The sequence below is a fragment of the Thermobia domestica genome, chromosome 3 (assembly GCF_964235325.1).
Source record: "Thermobia domestica chromosome 3, izTheDome1.hap1.1, whole genome shotgun sequence".
Classification (NCBI taxonomy): Eukaryota; Metazoa; Arthropoda; class Insecta; order Zygentoma; family Lepismatidae; genus Thermobia; species Thermobia domestica.
In genome coordinates, this window is record NC_137456.1 from 117,813,420 (window position 1) to 117,830,386 (window position 16,967).

The window sequence follows — 16,967 nt, forward strand, 5'->3', positions numbered from 1 at the left end:
AGATGACAAACTTCTTCTAGGAATCGATTCAGCATCTCAAATAAAGGTAATGTCTTCACTCACATATTTATGCTTAAAACGGAAGTGGTAAAATTTACTACTACTCTTTTCCGGTTTCAATATTAGACTCGCATAGTTTGGAAGTAACAAACTATGTAGTCACAATGTAAAACGACACTCACTTGTTTCCTTCTTTTCTTATGCTTTTCAGAAGTAGTTAAAAGGTGGCGGAAGTATGTTGGGTGCAACAACATTATCATATTTTGAACAGTGACATTTTGAGCACAAAGATTTGGTGCATGTGCCTGTATAACTTCACTTCTGTGTCTCTGTTAATAAACAAACTACGAGCTAACAAGCATTACTTTTAGTATAACCCTCACAATATAAAGAAACCACAACTGACTTGCTGTTCATTGTGCTGTTCTTAACCTACCAAATCAGAGAAAACTAACATTTATTGGGCTAATACACACATTTACTTCTGAAGTACTTATGCTTCTATACATAATTTAAGTTTCAAAGAAAATTGAAATATTTATTGCTACAGATACAGTACAGGTTACATTATTTCCCAACATATTCACTACCGGAATACAGACACTTGCTATTTATTGTGGGATCAACATTTTTATTCCGATGTCGTAAAACTCGGTCGTTTGGGAGTATGACAGCCGACTGTGATTGTTCATCATTATTAAAATACTTACCAGACAGGAATTTCTTGAGAAGACGACGACATGAAAATCGCTCAGAGCAAGATCCGGGCTATGCGGCGGGTGACAATATATCTACACTCGTTCCACTGGGACGTGTTTGATACACGTCAATATATTCCTGTTCATAAGGCAATTCGATTATGATAAAGCATTGCAGACGGTTGTCATACACTGGTTCCACTCCAAGAGGCTGACTTGGATGACCTCGGAATACAGAAGTTGGTCCCACGGCATGACAAGATCTGAATTCCGTTGGTGCAAATGTTGAAATGCGTGTCATCTGTGTTGTATTTGTGACAATAAATGTTTCAATATCACAGTGTCTTTTGTGTTTGCCGCCCTAGGGAAACTTACTTTCTGGATGCGCCTCGTATCGGGATATTTATTTCGTAAATGCACCTCTATACAACGGAAACTACCCTTGCACTTGTAATGATTCATATACTAATATATTCGTTACTTATCCCTATGAAGGTAACAGTACTAACTTTCAAAAATCTGAAACTATGGATATCATGATGTGGTAGATCTGATGTGGAAGGATACATGAAATATATCTAAATATAAAAGTCATAAATTCTGTAAATTTTAATTCACATATACGTTATAAATCGTTTAAAAGTACGGTTGTCAACAGTATCCCAGTTACTACGAAATATGTTATTTTAGTGTTAAAGTAATTTCTGTTCAAAGCATTGCAGTCTCAAACCTTACAATAAGTTAAAGGCTTGGCTTAGCAAAAAACATTTTTCATTACCTCTCGCATGAGGGTATGCATGATAATGGTTATATTGTACAATCAGCGGCAAAAAACCTGCAACATAATCATGTAAGTTTATTGTGAAATGACGAAGTCTTTTGCTCCAAAATAAGTGTTCACGGGAGGACGCCGAGGTTTATCCTGGCGTGATTCGTGCCATTTAGACGTTATGTTGATTACCTGTGCTGTTAGGCGTGGTATCACAATAAACTTACATTCTCATGTTGCAGGTTTTTTGCCGCGGATTGTACAAGCAGAGCAATTATATTTAGACATGTATAATAATATTTGTTCCTTACATTTTTTTCTTAATAAAATAAAATTACGTTTTGTTGATAAAACTAGGCTACAGCACAGAAACTTTCCAACCTTTGAAACTCCAACCAATGCTGCTCCTAGTGCAGCGTCATGTCCTGGAGCTATGAGAACTGGAAGTTGGTACTGCTGTTCTACCTCCTTCTGTAGAACTTTATTCCTTGTCAAAGCAGATCCAATACCAATGATGCGTTTGATATTTGAAGTGAGGAGCATCTCCCGAGGCACCATGCTATAAAGCAAACGTAAGAATAGAAATTCTAAAAATTTAATCAAATCTACTGTAAAAATCTACAACGTATTATTATGTTCTCAATAGTTTTAAAAGTGTGAATTTACAGTACATCTAGGATCTTCAATATGAATGTAGATGGCTTTTTTCTTTATTTATTTATTTTTATTTTTATTTTTTATTTTTTTTTATTTTATTTTATTTTTTTTTTTTTTTTTATTCTCGCATCTCATGAGTTGGACTATAAAACCGTAAATAATTTTACATAATATACAACAGAAACACAATATACTTTCGCAAAAAGCTTCATCATACAAGGAGAAGGGCAACAAAAAAGAAAAGGAAAATTAAAGAACAGAAAAGTAACTATTCAGTGTCCAGATGGGCATCATTTTGAAATGCAGTCACGTGATAAAAATAATACGACTTTTAATGCTAAAAATAATACGAAAAAACAAGAATCGTTAGTATACATTCTTTCTACATATGCTTATGTATCTAGACTTTTTTTAAAATAAATATGGCGTGGTTCCGTAATTTGCATAATGATTTGACACGGATAATATCACGAGACGTGCTCTTTGGGCAGGACACGTCGCGATCAAGAGAATACACGTGTAATGCACGCACAGAGTTTTATTACTTCCTTCTTTGTTGAAGTTTAGCGTCCCTTTACAGCACTGAGGCTATATGAGGGGTACTCTCCTGTAGCTTAAGATGGAATACAACCCACTGTAATGTATTTAATGCTCACCCGCCAGGAATCGAACCCGAGACCACATTCACGAAAGGCACATACACTAGCCTCCAAACCAGTGAAGACAGTGAACAGAGTTGTAATCGGAGAGACCGGACAAAGATGATTTATAAAGAGACCAAGAAGAGAAGATAATACTATAAGAAAGACCTTCGTAGGTAGATGGGTAATAATCCAAATCAATTCTGTAGGGAATAAAAGCCAATGAGGAAGGTTTCCTTTGATGTGATGAATCTTCAAGTTCGTTATACCATAAAGTTACTCCGTTAATTACAAAGAGAAATCGAACGCTACAGTTTTCCGAGGTGTATGTTAAGTTGTAGGTAACAACAAACATGAATGATATTTAAGAATAATGAAAAACACATGCATGATGTAAAACAATGTTATACTTTATAACTGTAGTTGTATTAATATTGATTAACTAATGTAATAATGGATTTCTTTTTTCTATAATGATTCCCGCTGCGCGAATTACTGTAGTAGTAGTAATTAGCAAAGAACATATTTCTATTTGTTCTCTCTTAAAGGGTATACATTAAAGACAAAAATAGGAGTTGTAACTTTATTTGGGTAATACATACATTCTAAAGTACTATATCATATATCCGTAATATATTTTATGATTTTATTTCATTCATTCATGCATATTCATTCTCAACAAAACGATGGATACAGTTAAGCCATCTTACCTATTACCACAAAGCTATTACTGCGAACCCCCCTCTCCTGTTAATGGCGGTCCTAAGCACTCCGCAGGCTTGGATTATCTATTTCTCAGTATGCCAGTTTTCAACTTGTGATTATATTCTATGTGCCAAATATATATTTAATTGGTAGAACAACAACAGGGTTTATTCTTCTTACATACTATTATGTTTCTCTCTCTGATACAAGGTAGGGAAACTGCATTTCCATGTATGCAGACTCAAAGAAACTGGAAAATATCTAGGATGAAATTTTTGAAATTATGCTCTAAAAACCCGTAAAGTTTTTATGACCAGAAGTGTATGACTTTCTAAAAAGCATAATGTATTTTCTCTCTTTTAAATTTCTTATGCAACATTGAGCATGAAGGATGGGGCCTACCATTAACGTGAGCTCCGACTGGGACTTGAATCCGAAGCAATTGGTGGATTTAACCGTCACTGCATAGCCCATTCCCCACCAAAGCTCCCTCGTGGCTATATGGTTAGCGTATGCGTCTTGGCGTGGGAGACCCAGGTTCAATTTCCAGTGGGAGTTCATGTTATTCGAATTCCGCGGCGAACAGCTATACACATTAAGCTGTAGGTTTACGTCTCGTATAGCTTCGATGCTGAAAAAGACGCTAAACTAAAATACAATCCAAAGTCGTTCCTCACCACATTGTCTTGCCTCCTGAACATAAAACTCAAAGATTTCATTTCATTTCATTTTTCAAGAGCTGGTTTACAGAACTGTACACTACCTGTCCCTGCTTTGTATAGCTATGTTTATCATTTTCTCTAATACTAATATTTTTTCGCATTAATGCTTCTATTTTATTACGCATTTTGTGCGTGAAAGTTTACTGTAGCGCGATCATCAATATACATGTGAAAACAAGTATTTTCCTGCCACTTGCCATTTCCTCGTGTAGCGATGAAGGTACAAGGACAGACGAACATACAACAACATACAAAAAGACGAAGGCCAAAGTATTCCTACCGAAATATTATTATGTATAATTAATCAATTTTGCTTATGTACTAGACTATGTATGGAGACATACATTCCAGTAGGTACTCACCTATGTAAATTTTCAACTACACCATGGCAGAGTGCGCGTGTAACTTGGGCGAGGCTAATGTTTCCTGGGTCAATATTTGTAACTGTTGCATTTTGCTCTGGTATATGGCGCTCACCAAACAATGTTGGAATTATGTGCAGAGATGAAACAGCACTATCGTCAGCAGCAATTGTTAAAATCTTTTCCCAAATCTTAGCTATATAGTTAAAAAGAAAAAAGTAATTAAAAATTGAGATATTATTATTATTACTGTTGACGCAGAAGTACCATGAATAACAAAATTCAAAGTGAAAAATATTTGACTGGATCGAAAGTCGAACCCGCGTCTTATTTATGTACCAGTGAGTTAACCACTAAACTATCCAGTTCGATTTTTTACCAATATTAAGTCACCCAACCAGCTGGTACATCCATACGATTTTATAATAAAGAGTGCTTCTAATTGCGTGGCTTTGGATTCAACTATTAGTGAAGTACAGTTTCCACGGGCCTACAAAGCAGTAAAGCTGAATCGGTAATGAGAAGAAGTTTAGCATCCTTTTATTTCCATATTAAATTATTTACCACTACATCTTATTCTATTCTAAAACATGTCCTGCTGAAGAGGTGAATTTCAGAGTATTTAACATGAATTTTACAACATATCAAGATTTTCAGGTGACTTTTAATATTTTACACATATTAATCCTTCTTGGCTTAAATGTTTAAATTCATCCTATTTGATTCTGCCAAAGCTACTGAGGCATGATCTGTAGGGAAAAAAGTAACTACTTTTCTGCAAGAAAATAATTTTAAAATACTGCAAAATTAATCATCTAAGACAATAATTTTACGCAGGCAAGAAACTAAATTTACTTGGGATGGTAGTTACTTTTATCATATAACTAAAAAAATCCCATCCAGCCCTGCTAATTTGAACCTTTTACTGTGTAATATACTTACACTGAGGAACGTTAAAGCCCAACTCTACAGTCCACTGTTGCAGGAGTCGAACAAAATGTGCTAAAGCATTCCCACCATTCAAAGATGCACCCACAGCCAAATATTTGCCTCCAAAGTAGGGAAAATATTCCACTGGCATGATTTCTGAAATAAAAAATATTTCAATTTAAAAAAATAAGCCTATAAAAAGAAATATACTTCAACAGCTCATTATGTGAAAGTATGACAGTATATTTTCTGTTAAGTAGAAGACAGAAGCTAGTATGGAAATCAGACGAATAAAACATTAGTTATCCCTTATTTTATCTTCCTCATAAATGTATAAAGTAATTGATCACCTAATATGTTAGTTGGTAAGTTATTTTATTTTTAGGATATTTTAGGACAACAAGATAAAAAAAAAATCAAGTATAATTTTGGTATGTTACGGGCATCAACACCATACAATTGAAGTGCAACAAAGCTCTGCGCCCAAGTAATTAAATCTGCATAATTTTGGTTACCTATACTACGACTCGCTATTCACAAACATTATGTCGTCATAAAGAAACTCGAATATTCGCAAATAACGTAATTCAAAAGCCTGTTCTTCTTGTACTTTTCAAATATTTGTGCTCTCGTGCGTGCCAGAATCCAATTTATCTAATTTTAAAGCTTCTAAATGATTACTGTCGATCACATTACTAATCTAACTTTTTATTTGTTAGTTTCTGGTTCTGGTATTAATTTTATGCCGTCATTACACTGCTTTCTATATGAAACAACAAATGTGATCGGATCGTAAAAGGCATGAAATATATAACGTTCCTGTAGCTAAAGGGAACATACGATATTTACAAACAATGATTATGGAAAAATTGATGAAACGAAGAGATAAACGGGAGAACATCGAAGAAAGAAGAAAAAACTACGGACGTAACAAACTCATACGACCGAGGATCAAACCTGTTGAGCCGTATCGAACAGCCACCATTCATCTGCTCTCTGATATTAAGGCTACGGTGACTCAGAACGTAAGATTTGTCTGCTTTATTCTTAATCGCGACATCTAAGCTTTGTAACAGTTCAGACTAAGTTTCAATAAGGTATCCATGTTTCATTCAAATTTAGCATCCCATTAATTTACGTGAAGAATTACAAAACCGACTGCCGAATATTCAGCTTATGAATTATCATACTAAACTTTTAAATCAATATCTGCTGAATTATTCTAAACAAGTTACCTAAGTAACTAGTTACGGCATTACATAATTTTTGTTTCGATTCATTATTATTATTTGAGATGTTTGTCAATACTCAACTCAACTCATGACTTCTACATTTAGATGACCACATGTTACTCGGTTTCCCTTTTGCCGCACGCGTGACCTGCAACTCAATTAGCATGCGGATTTCTATTAATGCGGAACCACGTAGTATTGTCTGTGGTATCACGAGACGCAATCACCAATAGTCGTGGAAAGATGTTCTATGAAATAGTATCATGATGTTCTCTCAAGGAAAAACTGTCAAAGCTTAGCACTAGTTTCTGGAAACACATTGTGTGCTACGTCCAAGGTGAAAGCCGCGAAGGAAATCCTTGCATGTCTAAAAATGTCTACATCAAAAGCAAGTTTGGAGATAAACATTCTGCAGTCGAAGATACTGTGAATTTTATAAGAACAATCACGTGTAAACCATTCAAATTTCAAAAGATTTAAACGCTGACTATCGATGACAAATTGAAACAATATGAGTTTTGTGTGGACTTGGTAAACAAGATATAAACTGAAAACTAAGTTCTGAATAATATTGCTTTTAGCGAGTTAACTGTCACAAGTGAGGATGTGGAGCACATGGAAACCGATGAAGTTCATACAACATTTAAGAAACTTATCAAAAGTGAATGTTTTGCATACTAAACTCCAGGAAGTGTTTGAACCATTTTTTCTTCATGAAATAATTATAAGAGGAACTATGTATTTAGTCTTAATCGCGTAAGTTCGAAAATTTCTGAATATGATGCTACAATTATGGCGAAATGTAAGACGCAATGTTATTTTCGAACAAGATGACACAAGGATCTTCTATCACCACGAGGTTCTACCTGTACATATAGCCCAGACCATTTCTCTACGAATTGGTCGTGGTGAGACCATACCTTGGCTCACATGATCTACTCCAGCAAGGATGAAATTTCGTACAAGTAAAACAGATACGAATGAATAAAAGGAAGTCATATGGAGCATTTTTGTTGTCAATTTGTACACTACAAATAAATTTCTTAAGTTTATTATGTGTAGTGAGTTATCTAATGTTATTTTTCGGTAATTCATCTATAACAGCCCTGTATATTAAGTGAAACGAGCTTCTACTACCCGCCATGTCATGTACTTGAGTGCTTGTGCGTGCTTTCCACGTTAATTTCCATAAAAATAAATAAATAAAATTTTAAAAAAATCTGATTTTCACAGAGAATGACATGAGTTTTTCTCTCTTACATGGAATTGAAATCGGTCAAACACTCCCTACTTAAAGAAAAAGGGAAGAACATATTCCACGGAACTTTTGGAAAAATTCTTCAGATTTTCAGAAACAAGACATGTATTTTCTTTGCGAGTTGAGAATTAACCATATTAGTCCGGTTGAAATTGGCCACGTCTAAGGAAATACATGAGAATTACTTCCAACTAACATCGTTTAGATTACGCACTTTACTGCTAGTTGAAGGGACTATTAAGTGAACCTTATCATTCGACGTGACATACATTTGTGTGTGTATTTGTTCCACAATAACTTCTCTAATTACTCAGTACAAAAAGTACTTACCCCAAAAACATGAATATTGAATAAGCATGAATAAATATTGAATATGCATTCTACCAAATTATGAAACTATTTCGTAATTGTTATTTGGCTATAGCTACATTAGGCATATGCATTCCTTGAGTCCCCAGTTAGGTATATTATTAGCGTTGAAATCGATCAAAGATAACGGTGTAAAAGGAATACATTTTTGAAATTTTAATTATATATTTGTACATTTTTTCATGAAAATTCGTCTGTGTTTTCTTAGAGACTTAATGATAATCCTTATTGCTTGATGCTCAAATTGTTCACGGATAGGGTAAGTTAAGACCTCGTATTATAACAAACAAACAAACAAAAAATCTTTGAGGCGTAACTGTATTGAATAGGTGCAAATGAATAATTTCAACATTGTACGGAAGGAGTGAATTATTCCTATTTCCTATCCGTACTATCTGATGATGATATGTTGTATTATACAGATCTTGGTGTTGAAGAGTAAGACAATTCCCGATTTCATTACTGATTTTAAGAATAGTACTAAAATATATAATACTGAAAACTGGATTAACAAGTAGATATAGACATGAACTAACAAGTAAATCACAACACAGTACACAATTATATAAAAATAATTAAATACAGTACCTGGATTTCGCTCCGGCTTAAAATCACTGGCCATAACAAATGCGAGTTGTGCAGAAGTTGAAATGTTAAGAACGGCATCCTCATCATTTTCCATACTTGCGAATACAGAACACTGAAGATCACCCAATCCTGCACCTATTTCAATATTCGAAATTCTAATGAATTTTAAATTATTCTTTTACCTATACTCATAAAGATGAACTGACTGCATACAAGAAATATCGTTACTTATTACGGAATTATGCTAGCATTAAGTTTTAACACGCTGCTGCTACTCATTTTTAAAAAAAATAAATTTATAAAATGGTTACACTATAGTACTGCAGTTCATATTTACTGCCGTAACGTTTACTCCGAATTTATGTGTCTAAAGAAAGGATCTCATTTCATGAATATATATATACTCATTTCAGTCATACAGTATTTACATCTCTTCTTTGTCTTTACCTTTTCCCGATGCAATTGGTGTTACCGTCTTTAATTCTTTTCCTTCAGTCTCCTCTATCCTAGGCATCCTCTATTATTTATTCTCTCTCCCTCAGATCGTTTTGTATTTTGTCCTTCCATCTCATCTTGGGTTTTCCCCTTTTTCTTTTATCTGGTACTTCCAGGTTTCCAATTTTCTTTCCCACATAGTCTTCATTTGTTTTTTTTTTTTTTTTTTCGTTCTACATGTCCAGCCCATCTCGGCCACCACTGTTGAAACGCTATACTCACTGGTTCCACCTTAACAGTGCCTCTTACACAATCATTCCTTATTCTATCCTTCCTCTTCGCATAGCACATCTATCTTAACATTTTTCACTTCCTTGTGATGCGTACGTTTCAGTACTGTACATCATAACCGATCTGATTACACCTCGTATAGCCTCTCAACCTACAACTTACTTTCTTGCATAAAGCACCCTGCTCATCTCTATCCAGTTTAGCCAACCGATTATACTCTGTATTGGGTTTCTGTATATAATCTGCGTTGTCATCCAAGAAATATCAAAGAGTGAAACTGAGATTTTTGACGAAAAACATCCCAACTGTAGCAAATGATTTTTACAAGAAGAGAAACGGCCAGGAAGTTGAGTTGTTCTGGATTAAAATCTCTGACGTAGATTTTCTCATGCATCAGGGTTCAGCCCTTTGACGTCCCCCCCCCTCCCTTTTCCGTACGATTTTGAGGAAAGATTGCGTCCAAGTTCAGCCCCAATTTCATCTCTCCATGAATCTGCCCGAACGTGATTGCAATCGATAGCTTCCGATATGTAGAATACGCCTGTGAAGGAACCAGAGTGGTCAGATGCATCGTTCCTGAGATAGCGCGTTCCAAAGGTGTGGGATACCACGAGATGGCGCCGGCATCGAGGTTAAGATCGACGTGGCACTTTAGTTTATGAAACTCAATCAGAAACATCCTCATCATCGGAAGCATTTTCAATGCGAAGAGAAACGTTGAACAATCGAAATAAAGCAGTGAAAACAAGTGCAGTGTGTTCGTTTTCTTTTGCAGAAATATAAGCACCTAACACGAATACAGTCAGTTGAGGGAAGGAAAGATAGAAACAACGAACTTGATCAACCAGTTTAATACGATACGAAGTTATGTCTGTGACCACCATAACGTGTTAGCCTCACACTTTATACAAATACCCTCGGGGCGTGAAGAGGCGATCTCGCTGCTGCGCCTCGATACTGGCGCCATCTCGTGGTATCCCACACCTTTGGAACGCGATATCTCAGGAACGGTGCACCTGACCACTCTGGTTCATTCACAGGCGTATTGTACGCATCGGAAGCTATCGTTTACACTCAAGTTCGGGCAAACTCATGGGGAGATTAAATTGAGGCTCCAGGCTAATGCTTTGTTGGGCGCACTCTTTAAATAAATGAAACAAACACATATTTCACAGGTAAAAATTCTTGGTGAGAGGCATGATAAAAATATGCAATCCATCCCCTGAAATATGAGTTATGGATTTCACTTATGGCTTTACTATGAACACAAAGTTATGTTGTATGCAGAAGTATGGATAAACGAGATTTGTTTATACATTAGAAATCGTCAGTGGATAAATGATTAATAGAGGATTGAATATAAACATACATGAGCACGTTTTATCCTTTCCATGTTCCACTTTATTTTCTCGGTGATGATTATTATCCAATAATTTAAACTTTTGGCATTCCATCCGTGTTTATTTAATTAGACTGACGTTTCAAATGCACTCACTGTGTTTATCTTCAGATTTATATTGATGTAGGGAATTGTTGTACAATTATTGCTGTTGCATTGTTATAATTTTATGTTTCAATATTTAACATCAAATTTTGTTGCAATTCTCTTAATTTTTTATAGAAATAAAATATTTCAAATTTATTTTAATATCAAACTTTTCCCTCTATTCAATGTGTTATCGCGCAACTTTATTTCCATTGCTCCTCTTAATAATTTTATATCCATGAGTGAAAATATATAACTGACGCATTTTAAAACAAAATTATATGCTTTTCGGGTAGTGTATATTGAGTTAATGCTGACTTCTCTGGTTGATTTAATCTTATATACCTTACATATGAAGAACATATATAAGATATATATATATATGCAATCAACCAATACACGTCAAAGGGCTGAAACTTAATGTATGATAACATTTACGTCAGAGACTTTAATCCAGGAAAGCTCAACTTCCTGACCAGTTCCCTTCTTGCAAAAATCATCTGCTAAAATCGGGACTATTTTTGTTAATGGCGTACTTCCTAAAATTTCAATTTTACCTTTTCATATTTCTTGGATGACAATGGCTAATACATAGTCTTGAAGCTTAGAGTTTGTTTAAGATTTTGTTTTTTATTTCGCATCGATCGAATAATTGGGGCCTGAGAAACTTTAGATTTAGTAACTCCTTCTGATACCAGAAAATGGCACAACTTCGAAAACATATATAGTTGTCACCTAAACCTACCGCCACTATAATTAAACTAATGATTGTTTTGAACTAGTAATATGGTAGAGTAACTACAGAGAAAATTCTGAAAATTGTCGAGCAAAATGATTGGACCACTTGACATAATCTTCAGAAACTCAGATTTATTTCTTGAATGCTGAAACCCAACCTATCGCCTTCCACTTCACAGTCTCGATAAACATGCTAACTATTTGGAAGCACAAAATATTTACAACTTTTTGAAATTAAAATAATATTAAAAAGTTATAATAATAAATTCATTAAAGACATTAATTGTTGCAATTATCGACATTTTTCGAATTCATATTGTTAAGTTTGGTCAATATTCCAAGGCAACGGATTAATAATTGCAAAATAGTTGCGAAAACCAATGAATAAATTGAACTGGTGTGCTATAATGCAAAAAGAAATAGTTATATTAATGTAAGTCGTGCCCTGAAGTACATCAAGAAGTTATTTCTGGCAACACAAACGTTTTAAATACTCTACATTCCTCATTGGGGCACCTTCTAGAAGTGATGAAGTCTATAAGAAGAAAAAAGAAACGTAATGAAGGTGATGATGAGAGTGAGCAAGTACTCAAAACAGGTAAACTTATTTGGTTATGATTAATCTACTGTATAATAAGAAATGCAGTTGTTTAAAAAGAACAAAAAAGAAAAGAAAAAGTACCACCACTTTTTTTCCTAAATGCCATATACTTGCATCTATATATTTTAATATTTTAGCTTAAAATGATGTTCTGAGAAATGAAACTTACTGTTTTGACCCATGATTATGCTATTTAGGTTAAAGGGGACGGAGGTAAACTATTGTAAAAGAATTGAGGAATGGGGATGTGGGAGAAAATGAAAACCTCGAAAAATCCCATGGACTAAACAAAATCCTATAGCCTGGAATCGAACCAGGGGCAACTAGCACCAAAGGTGAGTGCTCTACCACTGAGCCACCGTGCCTCCCAAAGTCCATTTATAGACAAGAAGGCGGATTATCAGATACAAATAGGTAACCAGTTTATTCTTAAAAGCAAAGTTATCCATAATACAATATTAAGGGAATGGAGCTTTTTAAGTTTAACGTTCCATGACTCTATTTCGGTGTTCAAGAGACAGTGATGAATGAAAAGAAATGGGTGATGATGGAATGAACGGGAAAATTCGAGGAAATATACGCCGTACGCACACGTGTTTGTCCACCGTAAATTCCATTCGATAAGAATCAGGATAGAAACCAGGACCAATGCACGAGCCCCTGCTACTAAGTTATCACCGCCCCAATGCTAGGGGGGGGGGGGAATGTGTGCGTAATAGTCTAAAGATACTGGACACAGTGATTCCAGAAAATAAACTCTGCTGAACACAATAAAGAGGGTCAGGTGAAATATTTTCATGTATGCTATGAATAGCCACCGATGAAGTTGCCGTTACATGTGAAAATGTTAACGGATTGAGTTCATTAACGAACTTGATCGAGAAAATCACTCTACTTGTCTATTACAATAAACAGAATTCAAAAACAGTCACTGTTAAAGTCATTGTTACCGAAACAGTCACTGTTAAAGTCATTGTTACCGAGACAGTTACTGTTAAAGTCATTGTTACCGGCTAAGATGTTAACGGATTGACTCCATTAAAGAACTCAGCCGAGATAACCACTCTATGTATTCCAAAGAGCAGAATTAAAAAAAAAAAAAACTCCATATCAGGAGTTTTATGCGGAGTAACGGACCGATGGATGGACAGACGTACTAACAACACAATCTTTTAAGTCCCGCTGCATGATCCTAGTAAAGTACAGATGGATAGGTATAACGTTAACAGAAAGAAAGAGAGAAAACATGATGAAGTTAGAAGATGTAGTTCATTGATTGATTATGAACGTCAAATATGAACGTTAGCAGCATAGCTATTTGTAGAGACACGATTTTTTGGTGACACGCGAAAACGCGAAATTATCAGTTTTGTGCGAAAACGTTGTGTATCTGAAATATATACTTTTCACCATTTGTTAGCCCATATAACGCTTGCGATTAAACGCGACATTCTGTCGAATAGCGAAATTTGCAACAAGTCCCGATATTCCACGTAATTTACTCAAAAGTAACAATTTTTCAACCAGGGGCGTCATTTCAGACTTTGCTTGAGGGGGGCAAGGGCACCACCGACACAAGACTTTCACGTTTTGTAATACTACATTAGTAGACAATCGGTTAAAGTATATGTATTTCTCAAACTCTTTGGGGGGGGGGGCAATTGCCCCCCCCCCCCTAAATGACGTCCCTGTTTTCAACGCAATGTGATAAAAATTCTTATTTTTGAGAAAACAGACCACCATGAATTTTTGAAATTTTATATGCGAGCTCCAAACGGTATCTACGGGTAAAGTGGGTAGTGTGGAAAGAGTGTTGTGCGGTATGTTAAATGAGCATTCAGAAATCGCTGGAAAGTGTCTCCAACTAATGTACACTCCTGTCCAAAATTATTGTCGCATGTCTATAAATATGTTGTTGTAGAAATATAATTTGATAACGAATTTGCCCCGTATTTCTTACACTTTTAGTATATGTATAATCGGCAAAGACATGTATGTGACACATTTCATGTCAAAAGAGCAGTAAATAAGAACAATAAAACGAAAATAAAACTTTCTTGTCCATTTAGCAACATTTTGTTTCACTCATACTAATTTTCGTATTTATAATTCTTTCCCTATGAAATTTACCACAAATATTCATTTCCCGATTATACACATAGTATCCGTATTAAAAGTATTCTGCATAACCATTATCAAATTATGTCTTACAAGAAGACAGTTATAGATATGCGACAATCATTTTGGACATGAGTGTACATATCAGTTTCGAATGTTGATGTGGAAAGGGCTCTCTCTTCTTACAATGACATACTTAGCGGCAAAAGAACAAATTTAACACCAGAAATCATTGAAACAATGCTTAAGTGTTATTTGCATAAGTAAACTGTGAACACTAAAGTTATTTCTTTTCTATTAATGTTCTCTCTGTGTGTGATTTTTCTTTAAATTATACTTTTATTCAGTGAGGATGGTTAGTGTTATTTTTTTAAAACTCAAATATTGTTTAATATAGTCATGCATAAGCTCATATCATGGTGATTGATGAGTGGAAATTAAGATGAAATAAAAAGTAACTAATTGTAATTGCCAAGGAAAATAGTGTTCTTTCATTGAATTTTTATTCACGATTTTATCCCGCTTTATGCGTATTTTTAAACGAAATTGCGAATTTACCACAAAATCGCGTCTCTAGCTATTTGTCTTCCGTCAAGATAAGTCAATGGCCGACACATTCTTTACATTAAATATTCAAAATAAAACTTGTAAAAAAAATTTAAACTAAAGATTCCTAAAAGATTAAGGGATTAAGAAAGGAAAAAGAAACTAAAAAGTTACAACACATCCCTATGACAAGGCTAGAAGAATAAATAACAAATTACAAAACATATAACAAGAAAAATCTCAAAGGATAGTAACAATGGTAACACATAACAGGAAAAATCTAAAAAGAAAAACCTCAGAGCACGCTCACTATTCCGATCTCACGAATACATATGAGAATATGTTCATTAAAGACCATGTTATACCCCAAAACTTCGACTACATTTTGGGCTTCTTAGTATTCTAAAAGAATGAGACGAATCCTAAGCGGGACGATATAGTCTTCATAATACAGGCACTAAATTGGAATGTGTGAAATAAGAGTGCTCGATACGCAAGCGAGCCAGTATCACTTCACCTCGGCAACTAGTACGAGACAAAGTCTGCCAATTCCCCACAGTAGTTTTAACGGCATGAAACCTATATTCGTTGGCCTGGTTCCAATCCGCTAGTTAGTAAGAGTACATCCGTTAGATGAAATAGCTACAGAAACCGGGACACGGGATACAGTACTCCAGTGTGCATAATAATCTAAAGATAAAATTTACAATGATTTCCAGAAAGGAAATACAGGCGGATTGATAACGTTACAAGAAAGAAAGAAAAGGTAAAAGAGGGAGATGAAGAAGATGTACATCTGAGAACATTCATCTACCATTGGATCGAGAAAAGTTGCAAATGATTATATATATGGAATTTAGTTTACTTACCAACTGGTGTTCCAGCCGGAATACCATGCCACTGCTGCGCTAAATTCCCAGCATTTTCTCCTGACTGGACAACCAAAGGAAGTAGGTTTACTGGGAATCCAGCTTCTTCTAAAATATCCGTATTCCAAGAGCATTCTACAGTATCGAAATATCCCCAACTTGCAGCGTTCTGGACAGACATAATTGGTTTGCCAAGTTCACACAACATAGCTACGACAAAATCTTGAATGGTTCCAGCTTGATCAAATCGGGTTAGTTTTTCCGGCTTGAAATGTTTATTCCAGAATAATGTAGCACATCCATGCCCAGAGCTCAGATGTAAATGTGACTTGGGTGTCGGGAGAGAATTCAAAAATTCCGGAGTGCAGCGAGTATCTTGCCAGGTATACAAATGAGTGACTTTCTCTCTATCGATCTCATATCTATCTGATGATTCTGGCCGTTCCCATGCTGTCGTCTTCCATAATAATACTCCATGCATTTGTCCGCATACACCAATATACACCACACGTTTCAGCTGGTCCCTTGGAAGGCGAGAAACGCAATTGTGAAGCGCTGAGATTATCTTTGGTACATCTTGTTTGTTCCCTTCTGAGCCTAATTCACTTGGGACATTAGCCTGAGTATCTTTATTTTGACGAGATAATGCCTGTTTAGTATTTGGATCTACAATGCAGACTTTTATTGAAGTTGTTCCTATATCAATTCCTAAAAGAAGTCCCTTCTCAGCCATGTTTCGTAATTCTTGATTCCAGTGATAAAATGATTAAAAGAATGATTTAGAAGATAAATAGCACCATTGAGTGGATGATGAGTTTGAGGCAGAACCTGTAATACATATAACAATAATCATAGAATATGCTTCTCTTTCTTAAAAATATACAAACTACGAATAACTAAAAATATACGAATAAAACTCTTACATAATACAATTTTACTGACATTTCTCGAT

The 16,967-nt window shown here is 35.1% G+C and overlaps 1 protein-coding gene across 2 annotated transcripts in view; it reads right to left on the reverse strand.

Moving 5' to 3' along the window:
- LOC145680682 (sedoheptulokinase-like) overlaps window positions 1-16,967 on the reverse strand; it is a 43,741-nt gene that overhangs the window by 6,358 nt on the left and 20,416 nt on the right. For both annotated transcript variants that reach the window (XM_081751572.1, XM_081751573.1), the window contains exons 2-6: window positions 16,016-16,843; window positions 8,932-9,066; window positions 5,497-5,640; window positions 4,555-4,750; window positions 1,849-2,026 (exon numbers count right to left, since the gene is read on the reverse strand). In XM_081751572.1, the coding sequence (XP_081607698.1) occupies window positions 1,849-2,026; window positions 4,555-4,750; window positions 5,497-5,640; window positions 8,932-9,066; window positions 16,016-16,748 (1,386 nt within the window). In that variant the 5' untranslated portion in view covers window positions 16,749-16,843. The remainder of the gene's footprint in view (window positions 1-1,848; window positions 2,027-4,554; window positions 4,751-5,496; window positions 5,641-8,931; window positions 9,067-16,015; window positions 16,844-16,967) is intronic.